Source organism: Apis florea, unplaced genomic scaffold (genome assembly GCF_048593485.1).
Source record: "Apis florea isolate Af1SG1 unplaced genomic scaffold, ASM4859348v1 contig_3517_pilon, whole genome shotgun sequence".
NCBI classification, from domain to species: Eukaryota; Metazoa; Arthropoda; class Insecta; order Hymenoptera; family Apidae; genus Apis; species Apis florea.
The window spans coordinates 754,415-781,116 of record NW_028256778.1 but is presented as its reverse complement, the minus strand read 5'-3'; the positions used below and the strand labels follow the sequence as shown (position 1 = coordinate 781,116).

General features: G+C 31.3%; 4 protein-coding genes and 1 long non-coding RNA gene across 33 annotated transcripts in view; 2 read left to right on the top strand and 3 right to left on the bottom strand.

Annotated features, from left to right (window-relative positions):
• LOC116415312 (uncharacterized) overlaps positions 1–10,899 on the bottom strand; it is an 18,335-nt gene extending 7,436 nt beyond the window's left edge. For 8 of the 26 annotated variants that reach the window (XR_015294021.1, XR_015294022.1, XR_015294028.1 and 5 more), the window contains exons 1-7: positions 9,062–9,582; positions 8,883–8,988; positions 6,412–8,186; positions 3,444–4,815; positions 2,782–3,278; positions 1,665–2,116; positions 45–131 (exon numbers count right to left, since the gene is read on the bottom strand). This is a non-coding gene — a long non-coding RNA (uncharacterized LOC116415312). The other 18 variants (XR_015294043.1, XR_015294044.1, XR_015294026.1 and 15 more) reach the window with 17 other exon arrangements.
• On the top strand, positions 7,752–13,399 carry LOC100868185 (uncharacterized). Its single transcript, XM_003698605.4, has 3 exons — positions 7,752–8,134; positions 10,887–11,030; positions 11,124–13,399. Exons 1-3 carry the CDS (start codon positions 7,752–7,754, stop codon positions 12,376–12,378), a joined length of 1,782 nt encoding a protein of 593 aa, XP_003698653.1. The 3' UTR covers positions 12,379–13,399.
• Nup54 (nuclear pore complex protein Nup54) lies at positions 13,386–17,716 on the bottom strand. 2 transcript variants are annotated; one of them, XM_012493759.3, is made up of 5 exons: positions 17,492–17,716; positions 15,357–15,869; positions 14,378–15,285; positions 14,059–14,286; positions 13,386–13,973 (listed from the first exon to the last, which is right to left on the bottom strand). In XM_012493759.3, exons 1-5 carry the CDS (start codon positions 17,589–17,591, stop codon positions 13,851–13,853), a joined length of 1,872 nt encoding a protein of 623 aa, XP_012349213.1. In that variant the 5' UTR covers positions 17,592–17,716; the 3' UTR covers positions 13,386–13,850. The 2 variants fall into 2 exon arrangements, with proteins under 2 accessions (XP_012349213.1, XP_012349214.1); XM_012493760.3 differs by having other exon boundaries at positions 15,357–15,866; positions 17,492–17,700.
• LOC105736928 (uncharacterized) lies at positions 16,108–17,919 on the top strand. Of its 2 annotated transcripts, XM_086913952.1 has the most exons (4): positions 16,108–16,418; positions 16,483–16,626; positions 16,776–16,953; positions 17,023–17,919. In XM_086913952.1, the coding sequence occupies exons 1-4, from the start codon at positions 16,395–16,397 to the stop codon at positions 17,172–17,174; spliced, it is 498 nt and encodes a 165-aa protein (XP_086770078.1). In that variant the 5' UTR covers positions 16,108–16,394; the 3' UTR covers positions 17,175–17,919. The 2 variants fall into 2 exon arrangements, with proteins under 2 accessions (XP_086770078.1, XP_012349216.1); XM_012493762.3 differs by having other exon boundaries at positions 16,776–17,919.
• GABA-B-R1 (gamma-aminobutyric acid type B receptor subunit 1) lies at positions 17,792–26,702 on the bottom strand. 2 transcript variants are annotated; one of them, XM_012493756.3, is made up of 12 exons: positions 26,567–26,702; positions 26,122–26,220; positions 25,902–26,036; positions 25,661–25,831; positions 24,850–25,348; positions 23,974–24,101; positions 23,591–23,883; positions 23,164–23,407; positions 22,719–22,962; positions 22,006–22,400; positions 21,551–21,689; positions 17,792–19,141 (listed from the first exon to the last, which is right to left on the bottom strand). In XM_012493756.3, exons 1-12 carry the CDS (start codon positions 26,699–26,701, stop codon positions 19,122–19,124), a joined length of 2,502 nt encoding a protein of 833 aa, XP_012349210.1. In that variant the 5' UTR covers position 26,702; the 3' UTR covers positions 17,792–19,121. The 2 variants fall into 2 exon arrangements, with proteins under 2 accessions (XP_012349210.1, XP_012349208.1); XM_012493754.3 differs by having other exon boundaries at positions 17,792–21,689.

Here is a 26,702-nt window from a genome sequence, read left to right as displayed (position 1 = left end):
GGGAATTAAATTTTTAAGGGAGCGTGGAAAAAATTCTTTCTTACCAGTGATCAATCCCATGGAATGTCGAATATTTGAATTACTTGGAAGATAAATCAACGTAATGGATAATTGGATAAGCGATGATCGATCTGAAAGAAGCAAATTTATAAATACGATCAGGAATTAAATAACGTTCGTAAAAAATAAGAGAAACATAATTTATAGTAAATAAATTAATGACACTGTTCGAGGATGTAAAATGTATTCTGTGTTCGCATAATTAGTCATTTGGATAATCGAAATTCTATGAATGAATAACGAAAGAATAATTTGCTTAATAATCAATTAAAATACTGTTTCTTTTCTATAAACTAAAAAAAAAATTATTAAATTATTCTAATAATTCTCACAATTTTAATCCAACCAATTAAAAAGAGAAGAAACATAATTTTCCATTGCATATATGTAATTAAATATTTTCATCTAATAATATATTTTATTTAAATACCACTGCTGGTTAAACGGTTGAACGTTTCCTATAATAATTTCTATTTGTCATTAAAATAGAAAAAAACATGTATAACATTTTTTTAAATTATAAAACCCATTAATAGGTGAAAATTATTTCTTCGTTGTCGAGTGGGATCTCGGAAATTTCCTCTGAACCCGAAGATGCTTCGCTCGTGGAATACCAAAATCAAATCTAAATGAAAGATCGAAGATCCTCACGGTGGGGCCAAAGGGTAGAGGTATCTCTTGTCGGCGTTCCATGTAAGCCGCGCGACAAGGACCAGATGAGCTCGAAAGAAAGAGAGAGAAGTAGGTAGACAGATAGAGATAGAGAGAGTGTGTATGCGTGTGTGTGGAAGGATCAAGGGAAAGGGCTATCTCCGGCGGATCTCAATCTAAAAACTCGGAACATATTTTCTCGAGTTTAGAGTCGGGTTCGGGTCTCATTGGTCCCCATGGAATCTTCGTCTTTGACCGTCCGTCTTTCTTCCCCGACCTTTTCATCCTTTCTCCATCCTTTTCTCGGTCTCTTCTACCTGTTCGCCGCGTTCTTTGAGATCAAAGCGTGCCGACGCCGGCAGTTCGGTCCGTGGGGTGTCATGCGAGAAGGGGGATGGGGAATTCAGTGGATGGAAGGGGGAAGAGAGAGGAAGAGAGAGAGTAGTTGGTACCGTATTATCGTTAATATCCTCGAGTAGAGCCGCTGGGGGTGTTTCAGGGAATCACGGTTGCACAGATTAATCTAATCGTTCTTGTGAATTTTTTAGCTCGATCTTCGAAATGGAGAGAATGTTCGACTTTTTATAAATTTGTCTCATATGCTTCTGTGCATCAAAATAATGCTATGATTTTCTTGATTTCTTATTTCATTACTTTTGTTATGATTGGATATTGAAAATTATTTGAAAAATAATTATGTATCCTTCGTTTAATTCTTAATAATAATTTAATTTGAATATAAAACAGGTAAAAAAATAAAACATAATTTTGGAGACAAAACAACTACACGTATATCTCCTTTTTCATTATCCTTTCTCTATAAAGTTAAATTTGATTTATCATTATAAACTTTTTTAAATTTATATTTCGTCCTATCCTAATGAATATTTATATATGAATTTATATATGAAAATTTCGTTCGAAGTCGCGTGGAAAAATGAAAAGCGACATACCTAAAACATCGACTGAGTAACCAAAGAAAGATCTTGACGATATGATTGGTTGGAAGTTGGGATCAGGTACCGATCATTTTCGAGTTAAGATCAGGAGACAATAGCAGCCTGTGTTCCCCGGGAAATCCTTAATTTTTTTTTTTCTTTCTTTTTTTTTCTTCAATGTCTATCTTCCGTCTGGCATCTGTTGTGTCGCCACCAGGATATCGTGCACCATTCTTTGTCTCCTTATTATGCCAATCCTCTAATGTTTCTGTGATCGTTCCTTAATCTCTCCTCGAGAATCGTTTCCATCATGTACGCGTACAATATGGCTTCTTGCGTCATAAGAAAGGTTAAACGGGAATAATTCATGAAACGAAACGATCATGTGATTCTTGAAAAAAGAAAAACACGTCGATTCTTGATTTATATTCTTGATATATTTCCATATAGGAATACAGATGGCTAAGCTAAAATTTGATTGATGTCATAAAATAAAATCAATGAACTCAAAATATTTAAGATTCAACAATTTGCAATCAAAAAAAAAAAAAATAATTTTTGATTTTAAAAATAAGATATAGAATATAAAGTTCTATTTTTTGGAGAAAATTAGATTTGAAAATTCATTGAGTATGCACGTAAACACTGACTATTTTATTTCGATTTAGTATCGTAATCTAATAGAAATAATATCTGCTATTTCTATTTATGTTTATACGCAATGCGAGTAAAAAAAATATATATATAATTTTTTCATCATGAATGGTTATATCGGCGATATCGATAATGATATAGAATAACATTCGGATGGTATAGTATATAAACATCATCAATATTTATATCTCTTAATGATTAATAACTACGAAGACCACCTCGATGTCTTATCATCCTAATAAGAAAGAAATGAAATTTTACAAAGTAATAAATAGCAATATTTTACAAATAAATCTCACAAATTATAAGTATGATTATTCTGTTTAATTTAAAATTATAAAAAAATGAAAAATTAATCCATAACTTTTTTTTATAATTTGTTAATTCATTGATATTGTGCAAGAATCCAATGAAATAATCAATTCTTTGATATATTATATTACACATTAAAATGAAAAAAATATAGATTATAGATTACCTAATGGAAAAACCGAGAAAATGATTGAGAAACACTGGCTTTGATAGTAACAGGTGAATCTTGAAGCTTATTTATTGACACGCATGAAAAAAACAAATTCTGACCTATGATTCAAGATTAGATTGTTATCCAATTAGTAATCTCATGTGGAAATGTCGATAATCTTGAATTGATCTTGAATTATTGCGAAAAATCTTTTGATTTTTGATTAAGAAGTACAGATGCACCAATCTTGGAAATATAATAAAAATTAAAATTAATCAAAAAATTATTTTTAAAGAAAATCATGAAAAGTTTTTCATGGAACATAATATTCATCTTCTTTCGAAAGATCACGAATCTCGTCTATTTTTTTAGTTTTGTTCGCGAAAGGTCGTGAGCCTGGAGAATAAGTCCCGTTTGATTTTTCATTTCACAAAGAATAGACCATTTATCGTAACGTTCACGGTTGGTTGGTGTGCATCTGTTCTATGTCCAAAAGAAATACCATCTTTTTCCTAAGAAAGAAAACGGTTCCTAGCAATTCTTGTTTATTCCTTTATTAGAAGCAAAAATAATAATTAAATGATTTTTATAATTATAATCTTAATAAATTAAAGATTATTAATTTATTTATTTAAATTTCCACGGAAATAGATATGTATTTACGCATGTATACTTACATATGTTCAAAGACAGTCGGAATGTTGCAATTAATGAATGTAATTTGAAGAAATTGCATGCATCTGCCAGACACGACAATTTGAGCGAAGATAAAACGCGTGATGATTATTGACAGCTCGTTGATCTTTTCAGTTGCACGCAAAAGTTTTATAATGACCAAATGCTATAGGAATACAAAGAATTCAAGGACGACTCACTTCACGCGAAATGAAGATCATTCAAATTATTTTGTCTTGAATGTATCCAAGAGAGATTCAATTTTTGGGCAAGTGCATCGAATGCGATTATTTCTTCGTTATCTATTTTCTGTATCGCAAATCGTCAGAGTAACCGTCACGATTGGTAGTCTCCATTCACTTGCGTAATTCGAAATTTTTCCTTTATTAAGATAATCCCACACTTGACGTCAGAAACCTAACCTAATAACAGCACACCTCACTGTATTTACGAAAACGATGGCGGGGATTCTGATTATTTGTCCATCGATAGGATCTCTTCTTGAGAAATTTTTTCTATTTCTTCGATATCTTCGAATCATATAGATCATATTTTACATGATTTTTTTTTTTGCATATTTTTCAATTAAATAGTGTTCAACCGATCCTTCTGCAATTAATTTACTGCAAATAATTTCACTAATTTTTATCAAGATAATCTATAAAAATCAAATAGACGATTATCGATCGATCGAATTTCGATTAATTTATGATGATGATTATTACGGTTCCGAACATATCACATTTTTTCGAACATAATCACGAAAACCTTGATTCAACAAGATTTCGAAGCACGAACACGAGAGGGCGCCCACCCACGGTGCAAGCGCGTGTTCCTCACTACGCTGAAATTTTACCTTGTGGAAAGGAATTAGTCAACTCGTGTAGTCTGTTGACTCAGCTTGCAAGCGTCCATTCGCGCCAACGCGTTAATGCAAGTGGCGATAACATGCGCCTACTTCTCGAAGATATGTAGGACTTTGTTCTTTTCGGTTTAGCGGGGGAATGTCCATCGCAGGGAGGACTTAAAAAAGGATCAACATAGGAATAGCTATGCCCCTAAATTCGACGTGTCATGGCACTCGGCCAAAAGGGATACCTATTCGTTTCGTACCTGTCGGGATCGTGACCTCTTTATTGTTCTTTTTCTTCGGGCGGATCACGGGCAAGAGGACCCTTCTCGATTTTTGTTTCGATCGGCTACAGATGCATTCAGAAGTCGCTACTGGCGACTCGACGTGGCGCCTGGCGTGGCTTGAATAATCGAGCTAATGCGCCGTATCGATGTTGAGATATTGACGGTAGGAAATTCGAGAAGATTGACGATTTCTTTCGTCAATCTTCTTATACAGCAATGATTTTCGATCTTTCTTATCTGATAACATACAAAAATGAATTATTAAAATTCTATGGCATCAAAGAATATATTATACACTTTTTTATCGATCTGATTTAAAAGTGGATATATATTTTTAATTTATAAAAAGAATATTTTTTATTTTTGTTTTAAAATGGAAATAATATAATTTTTTTTCCACTATGTATTAATAATATTTAATGATAAGTATTTTGTTCAATTTCCTACGTGTTCAAAACTATTACGTTTTAAATATAGATTACAGCAGTGATTCCCAACCAATGTGTCGCGAAAATTTTATTACAATTTTAACAAATATAAAACTATGTAATATTTAAAATATGTAAGTAATCGATCAATGCAACAATTAAAAAGCATTAATTACAAAATATTGTCTCTATAATATTAGCTAGATTGAAATGTTTTTATTAATATTATAAATGTCTTATTATTATTTAGTGATTTTTTTATATAGAAAAATTATAAAAAATATTAAAATATTGATGATGTTTTAAATCATAATGATGTTAAAAAATTTTTATAAAAATTATGATATATCATGAAAATTTATGTAATTTTAAAATATATGAATAAGAAGATTGAGTTAGTAATTATTATAAATTTATGTTATATAGAAATGTTTTTGTTAAATATAAAAATTCCGTGTATGTATACAATAGAAAAATAAAAAACTACGTCGTAACGAGTATGTTAACTGAATTAATCTTCTGAATTTTTATATGATTGCCCTTTGAACTAATGTAATATAAACAAAATTGACCGTTTGAACTAAACGTATCAAAGAGTACTTTTTACCAATATTATAATACTACTTACTCAGTTACGTTTCAAAACGTTTCTTAATAGAAATTAATTTATATGATATCTGACAATAAAATTTGTGAATTTATTGTAGTAAAATTGTTATACTTGTAATTATATATAGATAAATATATAATTACAATATATAATATCTTTAAAATATTCTTCTCTGGAAAACTATTGATGTGCTCTTCATTTTTTAAAATAATTTTGAAAATATTTTATATTATCTTTAAAGTTATATTACTTTTGATGTCATTAATGTAATTAAAAATCTCTGAATATTTTCTTTATTTTTAAAAGCAAAAAAGTTATAGATGAATATTGCAATACAAATTATATTTTATTAGTCAAAAGTTCTTTTGAAAAAAAATATTTTAATGACATTAATCAAGAGTAACTCTGTGGTTTTAAAAAAAATACAAAATATTTTTAAAATTATTTTTGCAGCTTTAAAACCCATTCTACAAAAGTATTTTCAAAATTGTTTTGAAACAAAACAAGGTGCTAATATTGATGTTTAGCTTTTCAAAATTCCAAAGACTATTTTGAAAATGATCATAATGATATTCAGCATTAAGTTTAATAATTTTTTTTATATAGAATTGTATATTTTTGCAATTAAAAAAAAATAAAAGAAATTACTCAACTAAAAATCCTTACATTACAAGCTTTTCTATTACACATTTCTTTAAATATTACCTTTTGCAATATATCACAAGCAATTGATCTACTTACTTATAATTACCAAACAAATACATATTTATCACAATTAAATTTAACGATTATTACCAAACTTTCTGTTCCACTTTCCATTTCTATAATTCTCCATTTTTGAAAAGATCGGTAGGTCTCTTCAAGCTCATTCGAATCGTCCACATTCGACGTATCCATATGCGGAGACGTTTACAAGGAGCGAGGAGATTACTGTCGTCTGTTATCATCGTTGGTGTATTAGTGTGAGAGGAAAGGGGGGTATGGGGCGTTATCGACAACGATAGCGCGGCTATATATAAAGCTGTCGGTTCGTCGTTGACATTAGTTCAATATTCGCCGCGGTCTTTTCTTCTTAATACACATCTTCTATCGTGTCTTTCTTTCTTTCTCTCTCCGCCTTCTTTCTCGAGTGTCATCGATATACGTCTTGACCACCGTTGTACGCGATTCATCGTCATCCCTACACAACTTCGATCATCACGCTCCAAGATATTTGCTGAAAGATAAGGAAAGCTAAGCTTTAGAGTTGCAATTTATACACAGGTCAAAACAGAGGGATAATAGAAAGAAACTAAAAAAAGATGAAGGCGACGGTGTTCTAGCGTCGGTAGTAAACCGAACGCTCTCCATCCCTGAAACATTAATTGTGTTTTTCCACGCGCGCCACGAAGCTCTATCAGAATTGCGGATCGGATTTGAAATATCGTTCTAGAAAGACGACGGCCACCGTGAAGAAAGAGTACCCACGTTTGATGAATCTGTTGCGGGCCAGCCTAGTTATGTTCTCGATCGAGTACAGCAAACAATTCCTGAGCTACCGTATACTCAAGTCGAATCGGTTCAAGTACATCTGACGATACGGACTCGGACTAAGTGTGATAAAAGGGTGTGCGCTACGGCGAGAGTGTATACGTGAGCGTACTGTGCCGTGTTCGACTTGTTGGGAACGGATAGTTCGGAGGATAGAGGGATCGAACACAGAGAAAGGGACCGGCAAGACCTGGAAAGTCTTGTTCGCGATTTTCGATCCATGCGTCGATCGTTTCCTACCCTTGATACGGTCTGAGGAAACGAGGAGACGTCCGCCGTTTTTGAAACACTTTCGAAAACGCGATAAAAAAATCGCGAAAGAAGAAAACGAATTTTAATCTATAAAGAGGTGATACGAATCAATCGGATAGATACATAGCAGCCGATGAAACGCAAGATTAAATTATTGATTTGAAATAAACGAAAATATTGTCAACCTTTCAAATCTATTCGTAAAAATTTTTCACATCAAAGTGAAACACAATCGATACCATACTTTCACAAAAATTCTCTTTGATTGAAAGTCTAAAAATTTTATAAAGGGGAAATTTGCACGTTTCTGGTCGAATTCGATTAACGAAAAAGAAAAAAAAAAGAGAATAAAAATGATCGTTTACGTCCCGGGTAGAATGCCAAGCCACGTTGGTGGGTACGGCTCCGTTCGTTATCCTGGCACGTTGCTAGGAACGATACCGGGTTTTTACAGCCCGATTTCCGGTTACCCGACTAGCCCAAACATCAACTACTACGGGAGCCTCAGCCTGCATCAGCAAGCACCGCTAGACCTTCCGGTTTGGCCGCGAAGCATGCCGGTCGAGGAAGAACTCGGAACTTCCCCATCGAACGCGTTGCCGGGTTTGGGAGTGTCGCCTGATGGTTTGACGAACGGTGGCCCACCGAGCCCAGTGCACAGCGATTCAGACGCCTCCAACTCTAGTTTGGAACTCGGCTCTATTCGACGTGGAGAGAATGCCCAACTAAAGTGCAGGTAAACTATATCACTGTTCTTCTTTTCTTTAAGCTTTAGAGAATTCTAAAATCTGAAAATCAAAGAATGATCTAAATGAGATCATAAGATTTCTAATGAATTTATTAATTATATAAAGATTTTTATAGAATAAAGCAATGTGCTTTAGATTAGTAGTTGAAATATTTAAAATTATAATATACTAAGACATAAATTGAATAATTTTATTTAAATATCGCAGAACTTATGTATAATATTTGTTTACAAAATATGAATTTTGATATAAGTAATTCATATATTACATACCAAAGAATAATTCAGAGCAATTCTGCGATATTTTGTCAAAGACAAAAAAAAATATTTAAATAAAATAAATATTAAAAATGTTAGATTTCTATATTATGGAAATTTAGAAAAAAAAGTAATATAATAATTTCTTACTAACAATTTCTTACTAACACTATAGTAAAATCGATAAAGAATTTTTTTTTATTTTTTAACAATTTGTTTAAAGAAAGATCTTTATAAATCTTAATATCAAAAAAAAAAATGTTAAAAAATATTTTCAAATTATTTAAAAATCTTTAAACTATCATGTTTATCAAATAGTCTATTTATTCTATCACTGCGAAATATATATTCATTTATTATTTCTCTTAGAATTTTAATCGTTAAGATAATAAAAGCTTTATTAAGATTGCTCGAAAAAAATCTCGAAAACTTCGAGATGCAATTCAAATATAGAATCATAAAGATATTTTGCCAACACCTTCGAGCATATATATCCGCAGGAACAGAGTTTGCAAATACATAATGACGAGATGTTATCTAAATTGCAGATTTGATGCTTCTCTCTCTTCTTTCCCCTACGAAATCTGAAATGAATGTGTATCTTCGGTTCTGCATCTCGTTATCAGTGAACAAGAAACTCAATATCAAAGTACTTACTTATTTCTATCTTCTCGAATGGTTGACTCATTCAGTCGATTTCTTTTTTTCCATTTTTGCTTTATTTTTGCGTTTTTCATTTAAATTATTTGACTCAAGAAGGATGAGTTTCCACGCGAATCTCGTACAGTTTACGCGCACTTCTCTTAAGTAACACTAATTTATCTATGGCGCGCGTATGACTACGCACAGCACGCGTCATTCTGGTTCTAACCAGTTTCCTATATCCAATGGAATATCAAAGTATTCATTTCTTTTCATATTACTTTTTCTTCCTATCTCGGAGAAATTTCCAATTAAAATATACCACGTTTAAGGAAAACGCTGAAGAAATTTGAGATGTTTTTATAGTTTTTCTTGTTATTTATAGTTCAGTTTCAATTTTCCTCAAGAGAAATTTGCAAGAAGAAAAAAGAAAAAAATAAAGATTAAAAATAGAAATAAATATAATATTTATGCATTATAAACACAGAGCTGTGATATATAATTGTTAAGAATATAAAATTCTAATTTCGTTTTATTCTTACCTTTGACAATGAGAACTAGTAAAAAACGAGGATTGAGAGTTTCAATATTTGAAGAATTTATGTTGTATTATGCTATATTATTATATAATGTGTATTATATAATATACAATATATAATAAATACTATAAAAACACTAGATTATTTTTAAAGATCTAGAATCGAGACTTTGACAAATCTAAGTGTTTACTGTTTCAAAGAAAATGTCAGATTTCGATAACCCCGAAATAAAGATTTGATTACTTAGCAATATCGTATTTGCAAACTTCATTCACGATCTATTTCGACAAGATTTTGTTGAGATGTGATTGTTTATCGTGGTCCAATAATTCGTTACATTCATTTTGCATGTGGTAACTTCGTGCATTCGGGAATGTCTGTTTTATTATCGTAATGTTTTATTATCGTTTTTGTCATCGCTGAATCACGGTATTTGCGCGTCATGTGACAAATCCTCCATTTTCCCTGAAATTCGATAAGCGACGAATTCTTCCTCTCGTATATTGCTGAGATCATTAAATGTGAATATAATAACAATGAATTATGCAAATAAAGAAAGAATGATTAAATACAGTTCCGGATTAGATGAGAAGCATCATTACCTTGATCCACAACTTTTTACACGACATGGCCGTTCACAGAATACGATGTTTAGCGTGATAAATAGCGCATGCGTTTAAATAAACTGGTGTCAAGCGACGCCAATTGCACAACGGACGGAATTGGTATCAATTGGTTGATGGCGGACATTCTTGACGTAAATTGTGTGTCGATATTTCAACTGAATGCCATTCCACTCCGATTACGTTTCTGTACGTCGACTGTGGTACACGTGATGGCACGCTACTCATTTCTTTTAACCTTGAAAAAGGGAAGAATACGTATAAGTTTCGAATCGAATGAAATTTCTTAAAGATTTATACGGACGTTTCCCTTCGAAGAATAAGAGATACACTAGGTTTCAATCAATCAAATGATCAAAATGCATAGAGTGATCCTTCTTGCGCGTGTTGGATATATTTAGAATTTCTTGGTATATGAGTGACTGGAAAAATAAGTAATATAAATAGATTGATTGACGGGAAGAACTCGAGATTCGAGATATTGGCCTTAAACGATAATTATCTTATAAACGGGTCGATTGCTAGAAACAACCGAGCGATCAAAGATCAATATCCTTAAACGTTGCGTATTCTCATGTACATATAACGTATACTTATGCTTCCGATGCTTGGAAATGATCAAGTAAGATAAATTGAAATCACACTAGTAAGACTAACGCATTCTGTTCCAATTTACAGATGGCAGAATTGTGGTCGTTGGTTCACGTCCTTGGAACAGCTGGCAGGACATGTTGCACGATTGCATGCTGCGCCGGGACCACGTGGACTCTTCTATTGTGGCTGGGAAGGATGTGCCAGAGGTGAACGTGGGTTTAATGCTAGGTAAAGTTTTTCATTTTCTTTTTGCATTATTTCAAATCGACTGAATTTACTTCGAATTTCCATTCTTACTTCGTCACTTTTTACGTTCTCTAGGTATAAGATGCTGGTCCATGTCCGAACGCACACGAATGAAAAACCGCATCATTGTTTTCAATGCGATAAAAGTTTCAGCAGGGCGGAGAATCTCAAAATTCACGCTCGTTCCCATACAGGTGAACGCCCTTATGTCTGTCCTGTTGAAGGTTGTAATAAGGCCTACTCGAATTCCTCGGACAGATTCAAGCACACCAGAACTCACGCCGTAGATAAACCTTACTGCTGTAAGGTTCCCGGTTGTCCGAAGAGGTACACTGATCCCTCATCTTTGCGTAAGCATGTAAAAACATATAGACACTACGTGAACAACAACGATAAGATGCAAGAGAAGAGCTTTGAAGAAAGTAATTCTCAGGAAAAATCAAGGTTCGATACCGTTTCACCAGAAAAACAAAGTAGTAGTACTCACTCTGAATCGTCTGATAAAAAAGACAGTAGCATCGAAAGCAGCATGTCAAGTTCGAGCCCGAAAGCTAGCAATAGTTTTGAAGAGCAAAGGAATTTTGTTGAATGGAATAATATGTATAATCTTCACGAGCAGCGTAAAGAACCGGAACAGATAACACCTAGAAAAACGTACGAGCAGGAAGTGAAAATCTATCCGAGGATCTATGACGATAGTTACATAATACCGGAAAGAATTCAAGTGAATCCTATGTATGTTTCTAATAACACAATCATTAAAGGAAGTCCACCACAATCGATTCAATCGCCTCAGACCAGTCCGCATCACGTTCCTGATACGTTGCCTCGTATCGGAACACAGTCGACACCTATTAAGATCGAAGAATCCGTCGAATGTCCCAGCAAAATTAGTTCTGTTGATTACAGAAATATCGAGTCGATCATTAACAGCACACCATGTAAAAAAGAAAACATTGGGATTAGTGATCCTGTGAGACATTCTGTGATAAAAAGAGCAGAAGATCTTAAGATGGAAGTCGAGCAAATGCCGATTAAGGAAGAAATTTGTAAAGATACCACCGATTGTTGTTGTCGTCACAAATGTTGCGTACATAATAACGATAACATTTTGGAAAAAACGAAGATCCTTTCAGATTTGATTCTTAAAACGCAAAATCCTTTATTTAGACATCTGTTGGGCACGGTAGATTTGCAGTACGGATTGCAGAATATGTGGGGTAACATCGTGGATACGAACAATACCTGTGGACAAGATCTTCGAGTTAAAAATGAGAATGTTGTCGAAATGGAGCAGGATCTTCCATTAGATTTAACGATTAATAAATAAAGAGAATTTTAAATCATATGGAAGTTAGCTTTTCTTTTAAAAAAGCTATCTATAAGAAAGACATTCAAAATCTTACAGATCTACGTTTCTTTTATAAATCAACATACATTTTAAGTTTTGAAAAAAAATTTGCTTTAAACTACCGATTATAACTAATATTCAGCTTTCGAGGCCGTCCTAATGTTTGAATACTTTCTTGATACTTCCTAATATTAAAAAATGTTATTTTCCATAACATTTTTCAATATCTGCATAGATTCAGGACGACCTAGAATGTTAATAAATTTGAATTTTTATTTTAAGTTATAATCGGTAGTTTCATTTTCCCAATTTTATATCATTTTTTAAAATTATGCAAAAATGCATGAAACGTTACTTTCTTTTTTTTTTGGATTTTTTTTTTTTTTTTTATAAATATATATATGTAAAGCATATTCAATTCACTAGAAAAATTTTTTTAATAAAAATCAAGGAAGATGAGGATTGATATGTACCAGAAAAGATGAGAAGAAAGTTGTCCGTTTTTGTTAGACTGTGAAGCCAAATATATATTGTAATACATTAATGTCTATCTTATAATGAAGCAGAAACAAGTTTGATATCGAATAAGATTTGCTCAATCTTAATTCGTTAATAAATTTAAAAAATTCTTAATTCGTTAAAAAATCTGAGATGTAAATTTACGGGTAATTCGATCAATTCAAAATAAAATGATTGTCGAAACCTGTATATACATATATTAAACCCAAATTTAACAAACAAAATAGAAGAAAAAAGATGTAAAATATTACATATTTTGTGAAAATTTCAAAAAACATTATGGTTGAAAACATAGCTGTATCATAATGAGTTTGAAAGAAATTATCCAATATATTATATTCAACATCTATGTATCATATGTATATAAAGATGTATTATGTATAAGGTATTCATGAAGAAAAGTATGAACGTTTCTGCAATGAAAAGAGTGTGTTTAATGACATTAAACTATTCAATAAAAAATATTATTTATATAAAAAAATGTTTATTTTTTTTTCTCATGTAACAAATTTCACTTTCCTTTCGATATAAGAAATATTATAAACGCATTTTAATAACATTGATGCAAGAATATAATACAATCTTGCGACAACTTTTTATAAGAACTTTTCTTCAAATTGGTTTTATTAACGGTCACTATTAACGTTAGTTATTTAATACGTAAAAAATTATCATAATTTTATTTTCAAGCAAAACAAACTTTTTGAATAGATCTGTGCCTAATTCTTAATAAAAAAAAGTTAATAGTTGCATTGAAGAAGTAGATTCAAAATAAATATATATAGTGTCAATTTACAGAGATAAAAAAATCTCTATTTTTAATTGCAAGTTTTACTTAAACTCTTGCAAACTTGTTGTCGGAATAATATTAATTGTCACTCCAATTATGTTCATAAAAATACATAAACAATTTGTAATATTAAATATAACTCTCACGATATATTATGACTCATTAGGATTTCAGACATTCCGTCTTTAATAATTTTCAAGCTTTCCAAATCAGAGTTTATTGTTGCTATAAGTTGTGCCATGCCATGTTGCTCCATTGTTAAATACTAAAAAAAAAAGAAAGAAAATATAGATTATATATATATTTTTATTTTCATGATTTTTTATAATTTTTGTTATATATTTACATACCGTTTTTATATCGTCCTGAGCTATAGGATCCATTGCATACCTTTCTTGGTTGTGAGTGTCTATATGATTTCTCATTCTTAATTGAGAAAGCATTTCACTAATTCTACCTTTGAATTGAGTTGGAGCGCTAACTTGAGAATGCATGGCTTCGAACCTACGCGTTAGAACTTCTTCTTCAGGTTGTAAAGATAATCCAACTTTACGTGTAATTTCTTGACGTACAAGTACCTTAAAAAATATTTGAATATATAAAAATATATATATATATACATATATATATATAAAACAAAAAATAATCAAAGAAAATATATTTATATACTTGTAATACTCTATGTTGAAGTTCTAATAATGTTCTTCGATGTTCTTTTAGTCTAGCTTGTATTGCCATATGTTGTCTTTGTAATCTTTGTATTTCTTCAGCTGCCATATCTAGAAAATTTCTATGTCTTGTTGTTTCTTCTTCTTGACATTTTAATCTGTGCTTGACTTGTTGAAAGCCAATCATTGGTACAGGTATATAAAGTTCTGGATTAGGATTATCTAATTGAGCTTGTTTCCATAATCGTAAATCAATAGAACAAGGTGGATTATCTAAATATTCTTTAAGTTGTGCTGGATCTAATTTGACTAAAGGTAATATATCTTCTACACCATTTTGCATTAATTGTTGCTTTTGCATTGGTTGTGATAAATATGTAACTAATTCATTAGCAGGAATCTTCCTTGGAGCTCCTGTAATTCCTTTCTCAGTGACAAAAATGGTCACTTGACTTTTATCTTCTCCAGTTGATTTAATATTATCTATCGTAAGCGTTAAATTGGGTTTATTTCCCAAAATATTATTCATAAAACTGATCAGTTGTACTTCTCCTTCTTTGACATCTTTTTTTTTCTTATTAAAACAAAGTACAACAAGACCATCATTATTGTCAGCTTCAGGCATTCGACTATATCCAATGGCTTTAAATCTACATAGTGGATTTTCTTGATTAAGTTCAATAGGTGGTGCATTCATGTAATAATAAGCTTTTCCTGTGCCCCACAAAGCTTGTATAAGATTCCATCTTGCAATAATATTGTCACGTTCATCATTATACAATTGACAATTAAATACAGCATTGTATAATGCTTCGGATAAAGTATTAGCAGTTTGTTGTTGTTGTTGCTGTTGTTGAAATTGGGGTTGTGTTTGCGATAAACCAGATCCAAAACCAGTAAATCCTGTACCTGCATAAATAGTTTGCTATATATAATTAAAAATATAAGATAATCAAAAATATGATTTGATTAGTACTCACCTGTTCCAAAACCACCAAAACCAGTAGATGTAGTTGTAGTTGCTGGTTTTGTACCAAAAGCACCAAAAGCTGTAGATGTACCAAAAGCTGGAGCTGTATTTGTGGTACCAAATCCTTTAAAAAAGGAAGGTGCTGATGTGGTTGTTGTAGTTCCAAATGCACTGAAACCACCAAAGCTTAAAGAAGATGTTGTATTGGCACTAAATGTACCAAAGCCAGAGCTGGAGGCTGGTGTGGTACCAAAAGTGGAAGTAGTTCCAAATGCAGTGCCTGATGAAGCAGGTGTACTACCAAATACTGGAGTAGTTCCAAAAGCAGTGGTAGAAGTGGCACCAAATGTAGGTGCAGAAGCAAAACCACTTGTTGATGTATTACCAAAACCAGTGGCTGCTGGTGATCCAAAAGTAGCAGCACTTCCAAATCCTCCTGCTGCTGGAGTCGAAGAAGAACCAAACAGACTAGGTGCTGAGGTTGATGGTGTATTAAATGCAAAAGATGAAGTTCCAAATCCTGCTAATATATTAAATTCCAAATGAGGAATATAAATTTAATAACATATGGCAACTATATTGATAATAATTATTAGAAGATATTTATATTTCATATATGAAAAAACTATTAATATATTTATATATATAATATATATTATATTTATTTATATATATGTATATATAAATTTATTTATATACACATTTAAAAAGTATATATATGTATACATTTAAACAATGCGTTTGCGATAAATAAGCGCATTACGAAATAATAAATATACAGTGTGAAGTTTTATAATTTTCAAAAATTGATTTTTGTTTTCATTGATTTGAAATTGCTCCAAATAGAAAAACTAATATGTATTTGATAGAAATGCCTTGCATACGATCGCGATAATAATTTGCATTTTATTTGTTTATAGAATTTAATAACGCGTATTGCAAATAATTCAAATACATAGAAAATATCGTATAATTTTCACATTTTTCCATATTATTAAAAAGTTTTTGATAATATAAATAATATAATAAAAAAACGAAATCTTAAACCATGTCATACTTAAATGGAAATCAGGTAAGGTTATTAACAGAATAAAATATGCAAAATATGCAAAAATTTCATTTCTTTAAATAAGCAGGAAGGAAAATACGGACTTGCTCATAAATTAATAAAACTTGCTTCGATGTCTAATAAAAAGGTTGTACTTCGTCATGATGATCAATCTTCAGATGTGTCTACTGAATTGTTACATGAATTTGGTACAACGGATGTAGCAATTGGGGTATATTTTTAATGTTTTTAATTTTATAATTTATATTTAAGCATTACATATAATATATATTTTATTACTTTATAATATTATCATATATATATCTTTATTATATATATATATTATAATATAAATTCTAAGATATTTTATTATCATAAAAGGATGTCACAGCAGAAGTTATGTTAACAACAATGGGTAAAATTCCAAGTGAAATGTATGATTTAGAGGATACAAGTCCTCCTGTTATAACGAAATTAGTGCATTTTGAAAAAACATCTCCATTTGCACGTGCAATAGCAGTAACGGAACCATATCATCCAGTTACTAAAGAACCTACAGGTCATTCATCGATTTTAATTGCTTTGTTAACTGCACTATTGATAATATTCTTATTATGTTGTATCACAGCATGTATTATAACTAAATCAAAAAGAAAGAGTACTTTCTTTGGAAAAGAAGATATGGAATGTGAACCAGGATGTACTGGAATGAATCAGCCTTTACTAGATAAGATTTCAAGCAGTACAAACAAAACAAGCTGTGGTTCTATGCGAAACTAAAAATCTGCAATAATTTTTTTTCGAATAAAATGCAGCCTTAAAGAATCGTAACATATAAAATAGTAATGTAAAACAAGATATTTATATCTGTAGGCATTGTGATGAGGCAACACATTGAAAAATGGAGTGTTTTTTAAATTGATATTTTACATATATCTACAATAATAAGTTTTACAAAAAATATAAAACATTTAATACATTTTGACCCAATAAGAATCACAGAATGATAAATTTGTTGAAAATACATTCGAAAAAGTAACTTATATATAACAAGAGAAGAAGCGAAATGTGACTTAACCTAAAAGTAGACAACTTACCTGGTTTCACTGGTGTCGCCGTAGTAGAAGCTGTAACACCAAAGCTAAATGCAGGAGCAGGTGTCGAAGTTGTTCCTCCGAATCCAGTACTAAATGACATTTCTCAAATTAAAACTAAAATTAATGTATTACAATAACACGATTTACCGCGCGCGCCTTCTGATTTTGTATAAGCGAGAGTATAACGAATATGGCGGCTGACATGCGCCACAAATTTCCGTTTCTATGCTGATTGCTTATCACGTGACAATTCTAACTATTTAAATTCATTTGAATCTTTCCAAATCATAATAGCACCAATTTTATTCTTAAATTGTAACTAAGTTTATTTGATTTTTTAATACAATTGTATTTCATTTGTACTACATATTTTTCATAATCGCCATATGGATCTATGATGTATTAAATATACGTATTTTTTTGGAGAATTATTCGTGTCATCATTTAATGTTTCGAAACGATGAAATTTATTTGGTTTCATGTAAACTTGTGTAAAATCACAACGATATATTCACGCGAGATAAACGTTTTCAATTATGAATTCGAACGCACAGCGTTGCGATTATGAAATTGTAACACAGCAAAGATCCGTGAATGATCGATCGATTCGAGAGCAAACGCTTTTTTCGAAGCGCAGGGTTATCAATAACATATACAATATAAGAATTTTTAACGAATATTTTATAATTTAAAAACTTAAAAATAAATATATCTCCATATTCTAACATACATATATATGATACTTTCTTTAACAGTTCAATAAGACTAGTATATTTATATCGTATAATATTTTAGTCAAGCGCGATTCGCGCGACAGTCGGTCGAAGAAGTATAGTAAAAAATGCGTAGATGAGCGCGATGATAATTACACTAGAAACGATTCAACAGAAACGTTCGTAAAATTTTTCTATAAACATCATGTATACGTAGAGTGACGAAATTGTAATGCACATACGAAAAAGTTGTGCTTTGTGGCTTACTCAATCTACGATATACATACATAAGTCATCTTGTGTATAGACAAAATTTGAATTGCAGTCAAATCACATTACCATCTCATCAATAATGTAAAACATCTTCTGAACTCAACGATTTAAAACTATTTTCATTAATATTCACATATTCATTATTTCTTAAGTTTGAACTTTGGCATTCCATTTAAATAATTCTTAAATATCTTCTTTGTTATCTTGAGTTTCGATTAAATCGTAATATGAATTCCACATCGTTTATAGTTGTTCCTTTTTTGAATTTTTAAGCATTTTTAATCTGTGTAACATTTGTTTAAATCACTCTTAAAAATGGAGAGAAACATGATTGCATTCCTCTCGAAAAATCACACGATTGAAATAATCTCTTTTATTAGACTTACGCTATGCGTGACAAAATAATTCATCGACGATGCCAACGACAGAATAGAATTTTTTGTCGTTACAAACAAACACGATTCTCGGTTTCTTTGCGGTTACAAAATAAGAACATGCATTTCCGTATGAAGAAATTATGCATGTGTGCATTTGATACTAGAAGAGAAAAAGAAATAAAGAGCTTTTTTTTGCCTTGTGAGAGCTTTCAGCTCGTTCATATGCTCGTATTGCTTTTGTCATCCTAATCGACGGGGCTCTTGCGTTCAGCCAACCTGGTCCGTTTCTAAAAAGAAGAATTCAAAAACGATAATCCTTCAGATATCTATGCGGTATAAGCGTACAGATTGTTTTTTTTTTCTTGCCCATTCATAAATAATTGATATTCGAGTGGAGCATCATATTTATATATTTTACATTATTAAGAGTGCAAGATCTGAAAGATTAAACGTTGGTTGGCCATAAATAATTGTCGATCCACCTCATCAAGACTCCCAAATTATTTATGAATGGCGCAACATTTTGAAGCGTTTAAATCTCGTTAGCACGTTGTTTTTTTTTTTTTGCGTGAATGTATGTAATATCTTGTTGCCCGCGTACAAGCATCATTTTTTTGTCGAAACACCAATTTCGCGTGCCGTGCAACGTTTCGTTATACGTAATTTGGGAGCAGACTTCATGAGGTTCACATATCGATATTGACGCTGTCTCGGAAACGACCAGGTTATTGTCTAACGAGATTTAACTGCAATTTGTTGCAAATCATGCGTGAATCATATAAAAAAAGAATTTAGGCCTGGAGCAAACGAAATATTCGTGATGCTAATTGCGATACAAACTATACAATAAATCAAATATCTCTTTTTTACCTCGTATGCAACGTGTTATAGATATGACATTCGCGAATTAATGAGAAACGTTTCTTTCCTCTGTGTTTCCTTTCTTTATTTTTTCTTTTTTTGGACCCGTATAAACCGTGCGCGAATAAATTCGAATCATAGTGCCATTTGCCACGTTGACGTGTCTCGCCAACAAAACTCGACAATTCCACAATTTGCATAAAATATTCGAAAGTTAACAATTAGCAAATATATTTTACGAAGTGTTTGGTCCGTCTTACGTAATCGATTTATGCGATGTTCCCGTATCGAATATCGATCAGTATCGAATATCGATTAACATCGAATCAATATCGATCAATATCGATATTCGAGAGAAGTTGGATGCAAACTTACGTGATTGAATCAAGATATCGATATTCGTTCGATAAAACTTTTCTGTACAAATATCTGTATAATAATAAAATCCCAATAGTCGGAAATATCTGCAATTGTGCAATAATGACTCTCTCGAAGTAACGAAAAGGTCGTTGTGAACGAGAACGAGGCGCGCGACAATTGTAGGCCAACAATTTGTATGTGATCAGCGATATTCAATTAGTATCTCGCGCGTATGGATTTAATTTTACATTGAGAACGTTTTTATTAATCTCACTACGCAGCATACGCACATCTAATGCTTTGACTTGTTATATACACATTACATTCAATATTTATACGTTTAGACACCGAATACATAAAAAGGGTGCGTCGCCCCAAGAAAAGGCGAACAATATATTATACATTGAACAATGAATTAAGAAACAAAGCTGTCTCGAGCTAACGAGTCGCTTGTTTCTGCTTTCGGTGAGTCGTTTTCCTTTCGAAGTCTCGTTCAAAATTGAAACGAATTGAATTTATATGATGTGCGATAATAAATAGCAATACGTGCAAAAAGTTTTGATAGATTTCGTTATAAACGAATAGATTTTATGAAAAAATGATTTATTTAATCAACTTTATAATCGTTTTTGTTTTCGATTACTTTTCATCCATTTCTGATATTATATTAGCAATTGAATTTCTTTATTAAATATAAAATACTATAATAAAATATATTTTATTTTTTATCAAATATGCAGACACAATGTGATTTTTCAAAGCACTCAAAAATTAGAATCTTTTTCCAATTTTAATTTTGTATAAGAATATTCAATAATTGGAAAAATTAAAAGAAACAATTCAGAAAAAGATTCTTCTTACATTCAAGAAAGTTGTGGAAAATAGCAAAGATATTAAGTCAGGATAGTAATAAACTATGTAATAAATAATTCTGAATGCATCCTAGCATATAAATATTTACTTGATTAGATTATTTATTTTCTTTTTTATAAAACGTATATTCTAATCTATTCTAAACTTTGAAAAATCACGTATCCATATATTGTGAACAAAAATCGAGTATTTGTGTAACAAAGGAATTCAATGGTTGTCACAAAGATAGGCAAAGTTCATCGAAAACAATGACAATTACATTAATTAATTAAATAAATTAGTTTTTCTAAAATAATACAATCTATTCATGTATTAACGAAATTAAAACTTTTACATGCACCCAATAATAATTTGTGACAGAGAAAGAGAGAGAAAGTACGACGCGTGATTTCGATAGATTCGATAAAAAGATCAAAAACTCGTAAGAAAGAAACAATATGCTTTTTTATCCAATTTAGGTCCCACTTTCTTAAATTCGTTACGATTTCTACTTATAGAAAGAACGGAACATAAATCCACAAGAATCTACAAGTACGATCCTGAAAACTCAAAATCAGAAGCAGAAGCTCGAGATGACTGTGTATAAACAGAAATACCCCCACCGATTGCGCTATCAGAAGTTCCTTCGCCGGTTACGAAATCGGCGACTATCAGCGAATCCTTCGGAAGATTTCCGCTCCCATCTTTCAACGCATCTCGCTCGGCCAATGTCTGTTTCAGAAGTTTGATCTTCTCTTCTTTCTACAAAAATGAATCTTGTGATAAGAGATTGTCGATAGTTGTAAATAAAAACGATAAAATCAAGTTCAATATAATGTAATGATAATATACGAAATTTTTAGATTTTATTTAGAATTTTTTTTTTTCATTTCTAAACCCATTCATAGAAAATGCAAAGCTGATATAAATTCGAATTTAAAATTAATTTTAAAAGTAATTTCTTTTCCTCAAAATACTTATTTTATTAAATATTTGAATCTGATTTATGTAAATATTTAAGTTTGCTTGCGATATACTTGATTCCATCACTCAAAAAAGCATTAAACAATTTCTTTACCACAGCAATAAGTTTCTGAAGCTCGGCATTCTCGCTAAGAAGTTTGTGGTATTTTTCCTCGTCCTCTTTCGACATACCCACATCGGTATTGTACTTAGATTCAGCCTTATCTTTCGGATGTCTGATCACCTCGATCACTTTAGGCACAAAGATCAGCGCCATGCTTAAAAAACAACAAAAAATAATGGCGAGTGCAACGAAAGCGAAACTGGCGTCTTGCTGGCTAGCGATCACCATTGTTACGGGAGCTGTGATCAAACAGAGAACAACCACGTTGTATATCGACATCCCAACGTATCTGGAATCGTTGATCTGTTTCACTTTGATACTTCTCGTCTCGTACGCCAAAAACAATCCGAACACCAGGATGATTCCTTTGTAACTATAAATCAAACCTGGAAAAAATACGTAAGGGTTAATGAAATTTATTTCTTGAAACAAAGTTGAATTACCAATCTAGTTAGTATGCATTTTCTTATATGCATAATAACTTTTTTCTTATGCATAAATAATTAAAATTAAAGTAGTAATATAAAAATAAATAACGATACGTTTATCTAATAATAAATAATAATATTAATTTGTTCAAAAGCATTTACACATTTTTTAATAAAGTAAAGTAAAATTTAAAACCAACCAATCTCATTAGTTAATCCTTGGTTAAAGAAACGTAAATAAATTTGTTACTCAATGTAAAACATTAACCAATTTACCAAGCCAAATGTTATTGTGTGTGCTCTCGCAATGTTCTAATTCCGGTCTAATCCTTGCATCGTCATCACCAAACGGAGGTGATTCCAACGAGAATGACTCCATCTTCCTTTGCAAAGGATCAAGCACTTGCCAACAGACTAACAGTACGATATCCACTGCCAACAATCCGCTTACCATCGTATACAGCTTCCATGGTTGAATTTTCTTCTGTATGGACGAAACTTTTTGTTTAGCCATGAACAACTAAAAAGAATCGAGAATATGTTAAAGTTGAGGGTCATACGAGCAGGATCTGCAAACCATGCAGGGACGGGCACACTGCGTGACAAACTAGAAATATTAATCAAATTGTTAATTCACTAATCGATCGGGTTTCATTTGGACGATTTTCTAAAACATTTTCAACTGACATAACTGCATTTGTCCTTTTTTTCGATTACTTACTTTTGCTTGATCAGCTTTTGTCTTTGTCGTAAGTCTGTGGACGCGCCATACTTTGCTAAACATCGCCCCAAATGCTAAAGTAAAACCTGTGGACAACATCCAAGATCTAGCTTGACAGACCGCTGGATATTCCCAAGCTGCAACGAATCTGCCGTCAATTCCTAATAGAAACACCGACACGAAACATGCTATAACTCCAATCAGCATTATAGTATTGCACACAGGATGTGATGACATTATAACCCTGTAAAAAAAAAAAACATTTAAGAAAAATATTAGATTAAATTAGAATAATTAAATTGGAATGTATATAAATTTTAGGAATTCATATGTATTCATGTACATATATAAAGGATATTTTCTATACTCTTGGTATATAAATATGTAGTATATTATAATTTTATATTATATATATTATATAATATACCTTCTATGTCTATTCCATATATTAAAAATGATCAATGCCACAGCTATTATGATTCCCAATGAAGATATAGTCCCCATGCAAATAAATAAAGGCAATGAGACCGTCCTAAGAACAGTCTTCACGATGGTTCTATCTTGTGGCACTTTACCACCGATCCACCTTTCCATGTTCCTCCATGTCAAATTGTCGCTTTGCGTATCATAATATCCCAACTTAACGTATTTTCCATCGATCATTTGCTCGATTTGGGTCAATGCAATTCTGTCACCTTGTGAGCTAAATGCAACGTATCCCTATAGTACATACGAGGATCGATTAAAGATCGGCGCCACTTGAAATAAAGGACTTCGCATATTATTTCTACTTTTAGCCGAGTCACGTACAGATACTCCTAAAAATTGAGTGGAGTTGATCGCCGAGTAAATTTCATTTGCTATCTCCTTGTCAGTATAACTGAAGTTTTTTAGGCTCTTTCCTTGCTTACTCAGCTTCTCCATTGTTTTATTGAAAGCTGCGGTTCAAATGGAAACATATGAGAGAGAAATTCTTCCATGACTGAGCGATGGAATCAAGTATATTACAGAATATTAATTGTTTAAAGAATCTTTTTTAAAAGTATTTCGAAAAACAGAAGAGATATTTTCAAACTTTCAAACTTTTATATGGAAAAAATAAAAATTTTATTACTTTGTAAATGTGTATTCATTTTCAAGTTCGAAATTAGTATACAAGGATCGAATACTTTGCAAGTGTCAAAATAAACCATTATATCTTGCTAATATTACATTATCTATAAAATCTTTTGCATCGGATTTAAATTTATAAGTAAATATTAAGCTTGATCTCATCATTACTGATATTCAGGGCTGCATTTATATTGTTGAACAATTGTGTCTTAGACACAATATTATTAAAATTTCAGTAAAATAAATCTATTTCAATTAACTCATATATATTTTAAGTTTATTATAAATGAAAATTAACATTTCCATAAATCAAATTGCATACCAAATTGTTCTTTCTAAATGACACTTAAAATTTAATCAATTCATTGTCAATTTTTTTTTTTATAAATAAGAAATCTTTATTTCACATTTCAATTTTCAATAATCTTTTATATTTAAAAAGAAATATTTTGTTTCACAATTATAACTAGATTATTTTTTATATTGTTATTTGTAACACAATTTTAAAATGTACTAGCTTAATAATAGCTTTGAAATAAATGTGGCCCTGCTGATAGTAATTTGATTTCATACCTAGCGCTACTGACCAAACTGCATCATAAGCGAGAGGTGCCTCTTGATATCCTTCAGGGTAACGATTATTATCGATATCAAATCCACCTTCCTTCAACATTTTGTTCAATCTTTGCCTAAAATCCTCGGAAGTCATCCCGCTGATTGTCGTATCATTATTCTGATTCCACATCAGAGCTTCGGTCGTCAAGTGTCCTTCAGCTGCCAGTCTCATTTGATCTTTTGTGCATGTAATTCCTTCTTCGTGTAAATTTACCTCGTACCAATTGTCCTCGTACCAACCAATGAAGAACCACACATAACTTTTTCCATAAAGATTTTGATGATACAACTCGCAAAGAACTCTTCTCGCGGCTACTACGTAAAATAAACCAACAATGATTCTAGCATCTTGTCTACGTAAATTCCTTACAGCATCAGATGGATCAGACAAGAAGCTTTGGCGTGTAACTATTTCTATTCCTGCTTCTTTGCAACGTGCTTCTAAATCTTCTACAGTCTGTCAACAGAGAAAGACAAAAGTAAAATAGAAAATAATTTTGAACGTGTTCAAAAATTAAAATATTAATTCGTAAACTGAAGATTTTTATGCAGCTTCTGTACAAATGCAAATTCAGCTAATACGTATAATTTGTGTTATTCATTTGTAGTGTTTTTGTTACAAAAGATCTATTTATCACGATATTTCATTCATTTCACACGTATATTATCTCATTTTAAATGCACATATGTGAAATATAATATATATAATATTAAAAATATATATTTGAATAAAAATTCAGTTTACTAATTTGCATGAGAATGGTCTTACAGATATGAACACTTCTTCGGCTTGCTGCAAAATTGCCACTCGAGACCAATCAAATTTTTGCAACAATTTGATTCTCGTAGGATTATGCACCGTAGCTGATGGGTGTGTCCTAAAAAGCGTCGGGAACCGATTTCGATCGGACAATGCAGGCGACGATGCACCATAACATAACTAAAGATCGTAATTTATATTTATATCTTTTTTTTTCTTTTTTAAATAAAAAATCCTTTTTGACACTCACCACAACTAAATGCCACATCTTCGCTGCCTCTGCGACAGTTGTGCAAACAGTACTACATCCAGCTAACAACATTAATTTATGCGGTTTATAGTATAATAGATTATACATGACCGAGGCACCGAGTCCTGGCTCACACTGAAATAATACAAAAATTTAAAGAAACTTTTCTATTATGATTTCTATAGTGTTTTTTCAAAATATTATTAAACATTTCATATACCTGGCTATCATTTGAGTGAAGCTTCAATATGAATCCAGGTAACAAATTTTTGTTATGATTAACATCGTCTAGAGCCAGGTTTACAGCTGGCATGCAAGCCTATTAAGTGAAATGCTCATTAATTTTTATATATTTTATATAAAAGAAAAGAAAAAATATATTGTCATTTTTAATTAAAATTATCTCATCTAGCATGTAGAAATATAAATGTGAAAACTGAAGTTATTATCAATTTTCTTGAAACAAAAAGTCTCTTTATTAAAAAAAAATTAAATCTGATTCAAAATCTCTAAAAATTAAATAAAATTTTCTAATTTTACTTAAAAGTTAAAGAATGTATAAAACTTAAGACAATATTAATAATGTTAAAAAAAAATTTTTAAAAATGCTAAATAAAAAATTTTAAATAAGGATAATATAATATAATATAATATTTATTACTCACCTGGCCACCCTGCCATCCGCCCTTGCCTCCTATCGGAAAAATGCCACCGATATGCAACACATTGTCGGCATCGTCGGGAGGTAACGAACCTCCGATCACTTTCGTCAACGTTAAAAGTATTAGAAGCTTTATCATC

Excerpts from the sequence above, each read along its gene's own strand:
- LOC100868185 (XM_003698605.4), top strand. The coding sequence starts at position 7,752 with ATGATCGTTTACGTCCCGGGTAGAATGCCAAGCCACGTTGGTGGGTAC. Across the intron at positions 8,135-10,886 it reads AATGCCCAACTAAAGTGCAG|ATGGCAGAATTGTGGTCGTT; the intron begins GTAAACTATATC and ends TCCAATTTACAG. Across the intron at positions 11,031-11,123 it reads GAACGTGGGTTTAATGCTAG|GTATAAGATGCTGGTCCATG; the intron begins GTAAAGTTTTTC and ends TACGTTCTCTAG.
- Nup54 (XM_012493759.3), bottom strand. The coding sequence starts at position 17,591 with ATGTCATTTAGTACTGGATTCGGAGGAACAACTTCGACACCTGCTCCT. Across the intron at positions 15,870-17,491 it reads GGCGACACCAGTGAAACCAG|CAGGATTTGGAACTTCATCT; the intron begins GTAAGTTGTCTA and ends TTAATATATTAG. Across the intron at positions 13,974-14,058 it reads CTCAGGACGATATAAAAACG|TATTTAACAATGGAGCAACA; the intron begins GTATGTAAATAT and ends TTTTTTTTTTAG.
- GABA-B-R1 (XM_012493754.3), bottom strand. The coding sequence starts at position 26,701 with ATGATAAAGCTTCTAATACTTTTAACGTTGACGAAAGTGATCGGAGGT. Across the intron at positions 22,401-22,718 it reads ACACAATAACATTTGGCTTG|GTTTGATTTATAGTTACAAA; the intron begins GTAAATTGGTTA and ends TATTTTTTCCAG. Across the intron at positions 21,690-22,005 it reads TTCAGAAACTTATTGCTGTG|AAAGAAGAGAAGATCAAACT; the intron begins GTAAAGAAATTG and ends TCATTTTTGTAG.
- LOC105736928 (XM_012493762.3), top strand. The coding sequence starts at position 16,395 with ATGTCATACTTAAATGGAAATCAG. Across the intron at positions 16,419-16,482 it reads CATACTTAAATGGAAATCAG|GAAGGAAAATACGGACTTGC; the intron begins GTAAGGTTATTA and ends TTAAATAAGCAG. Across the intron at positions 16,627-16,775 it reads CAACGGATGTAGCAATTGGG|GATGTCACAGCAGAAGTTAT; the intron begins GTATATTTTTAA and ends TTATCATAAAAG.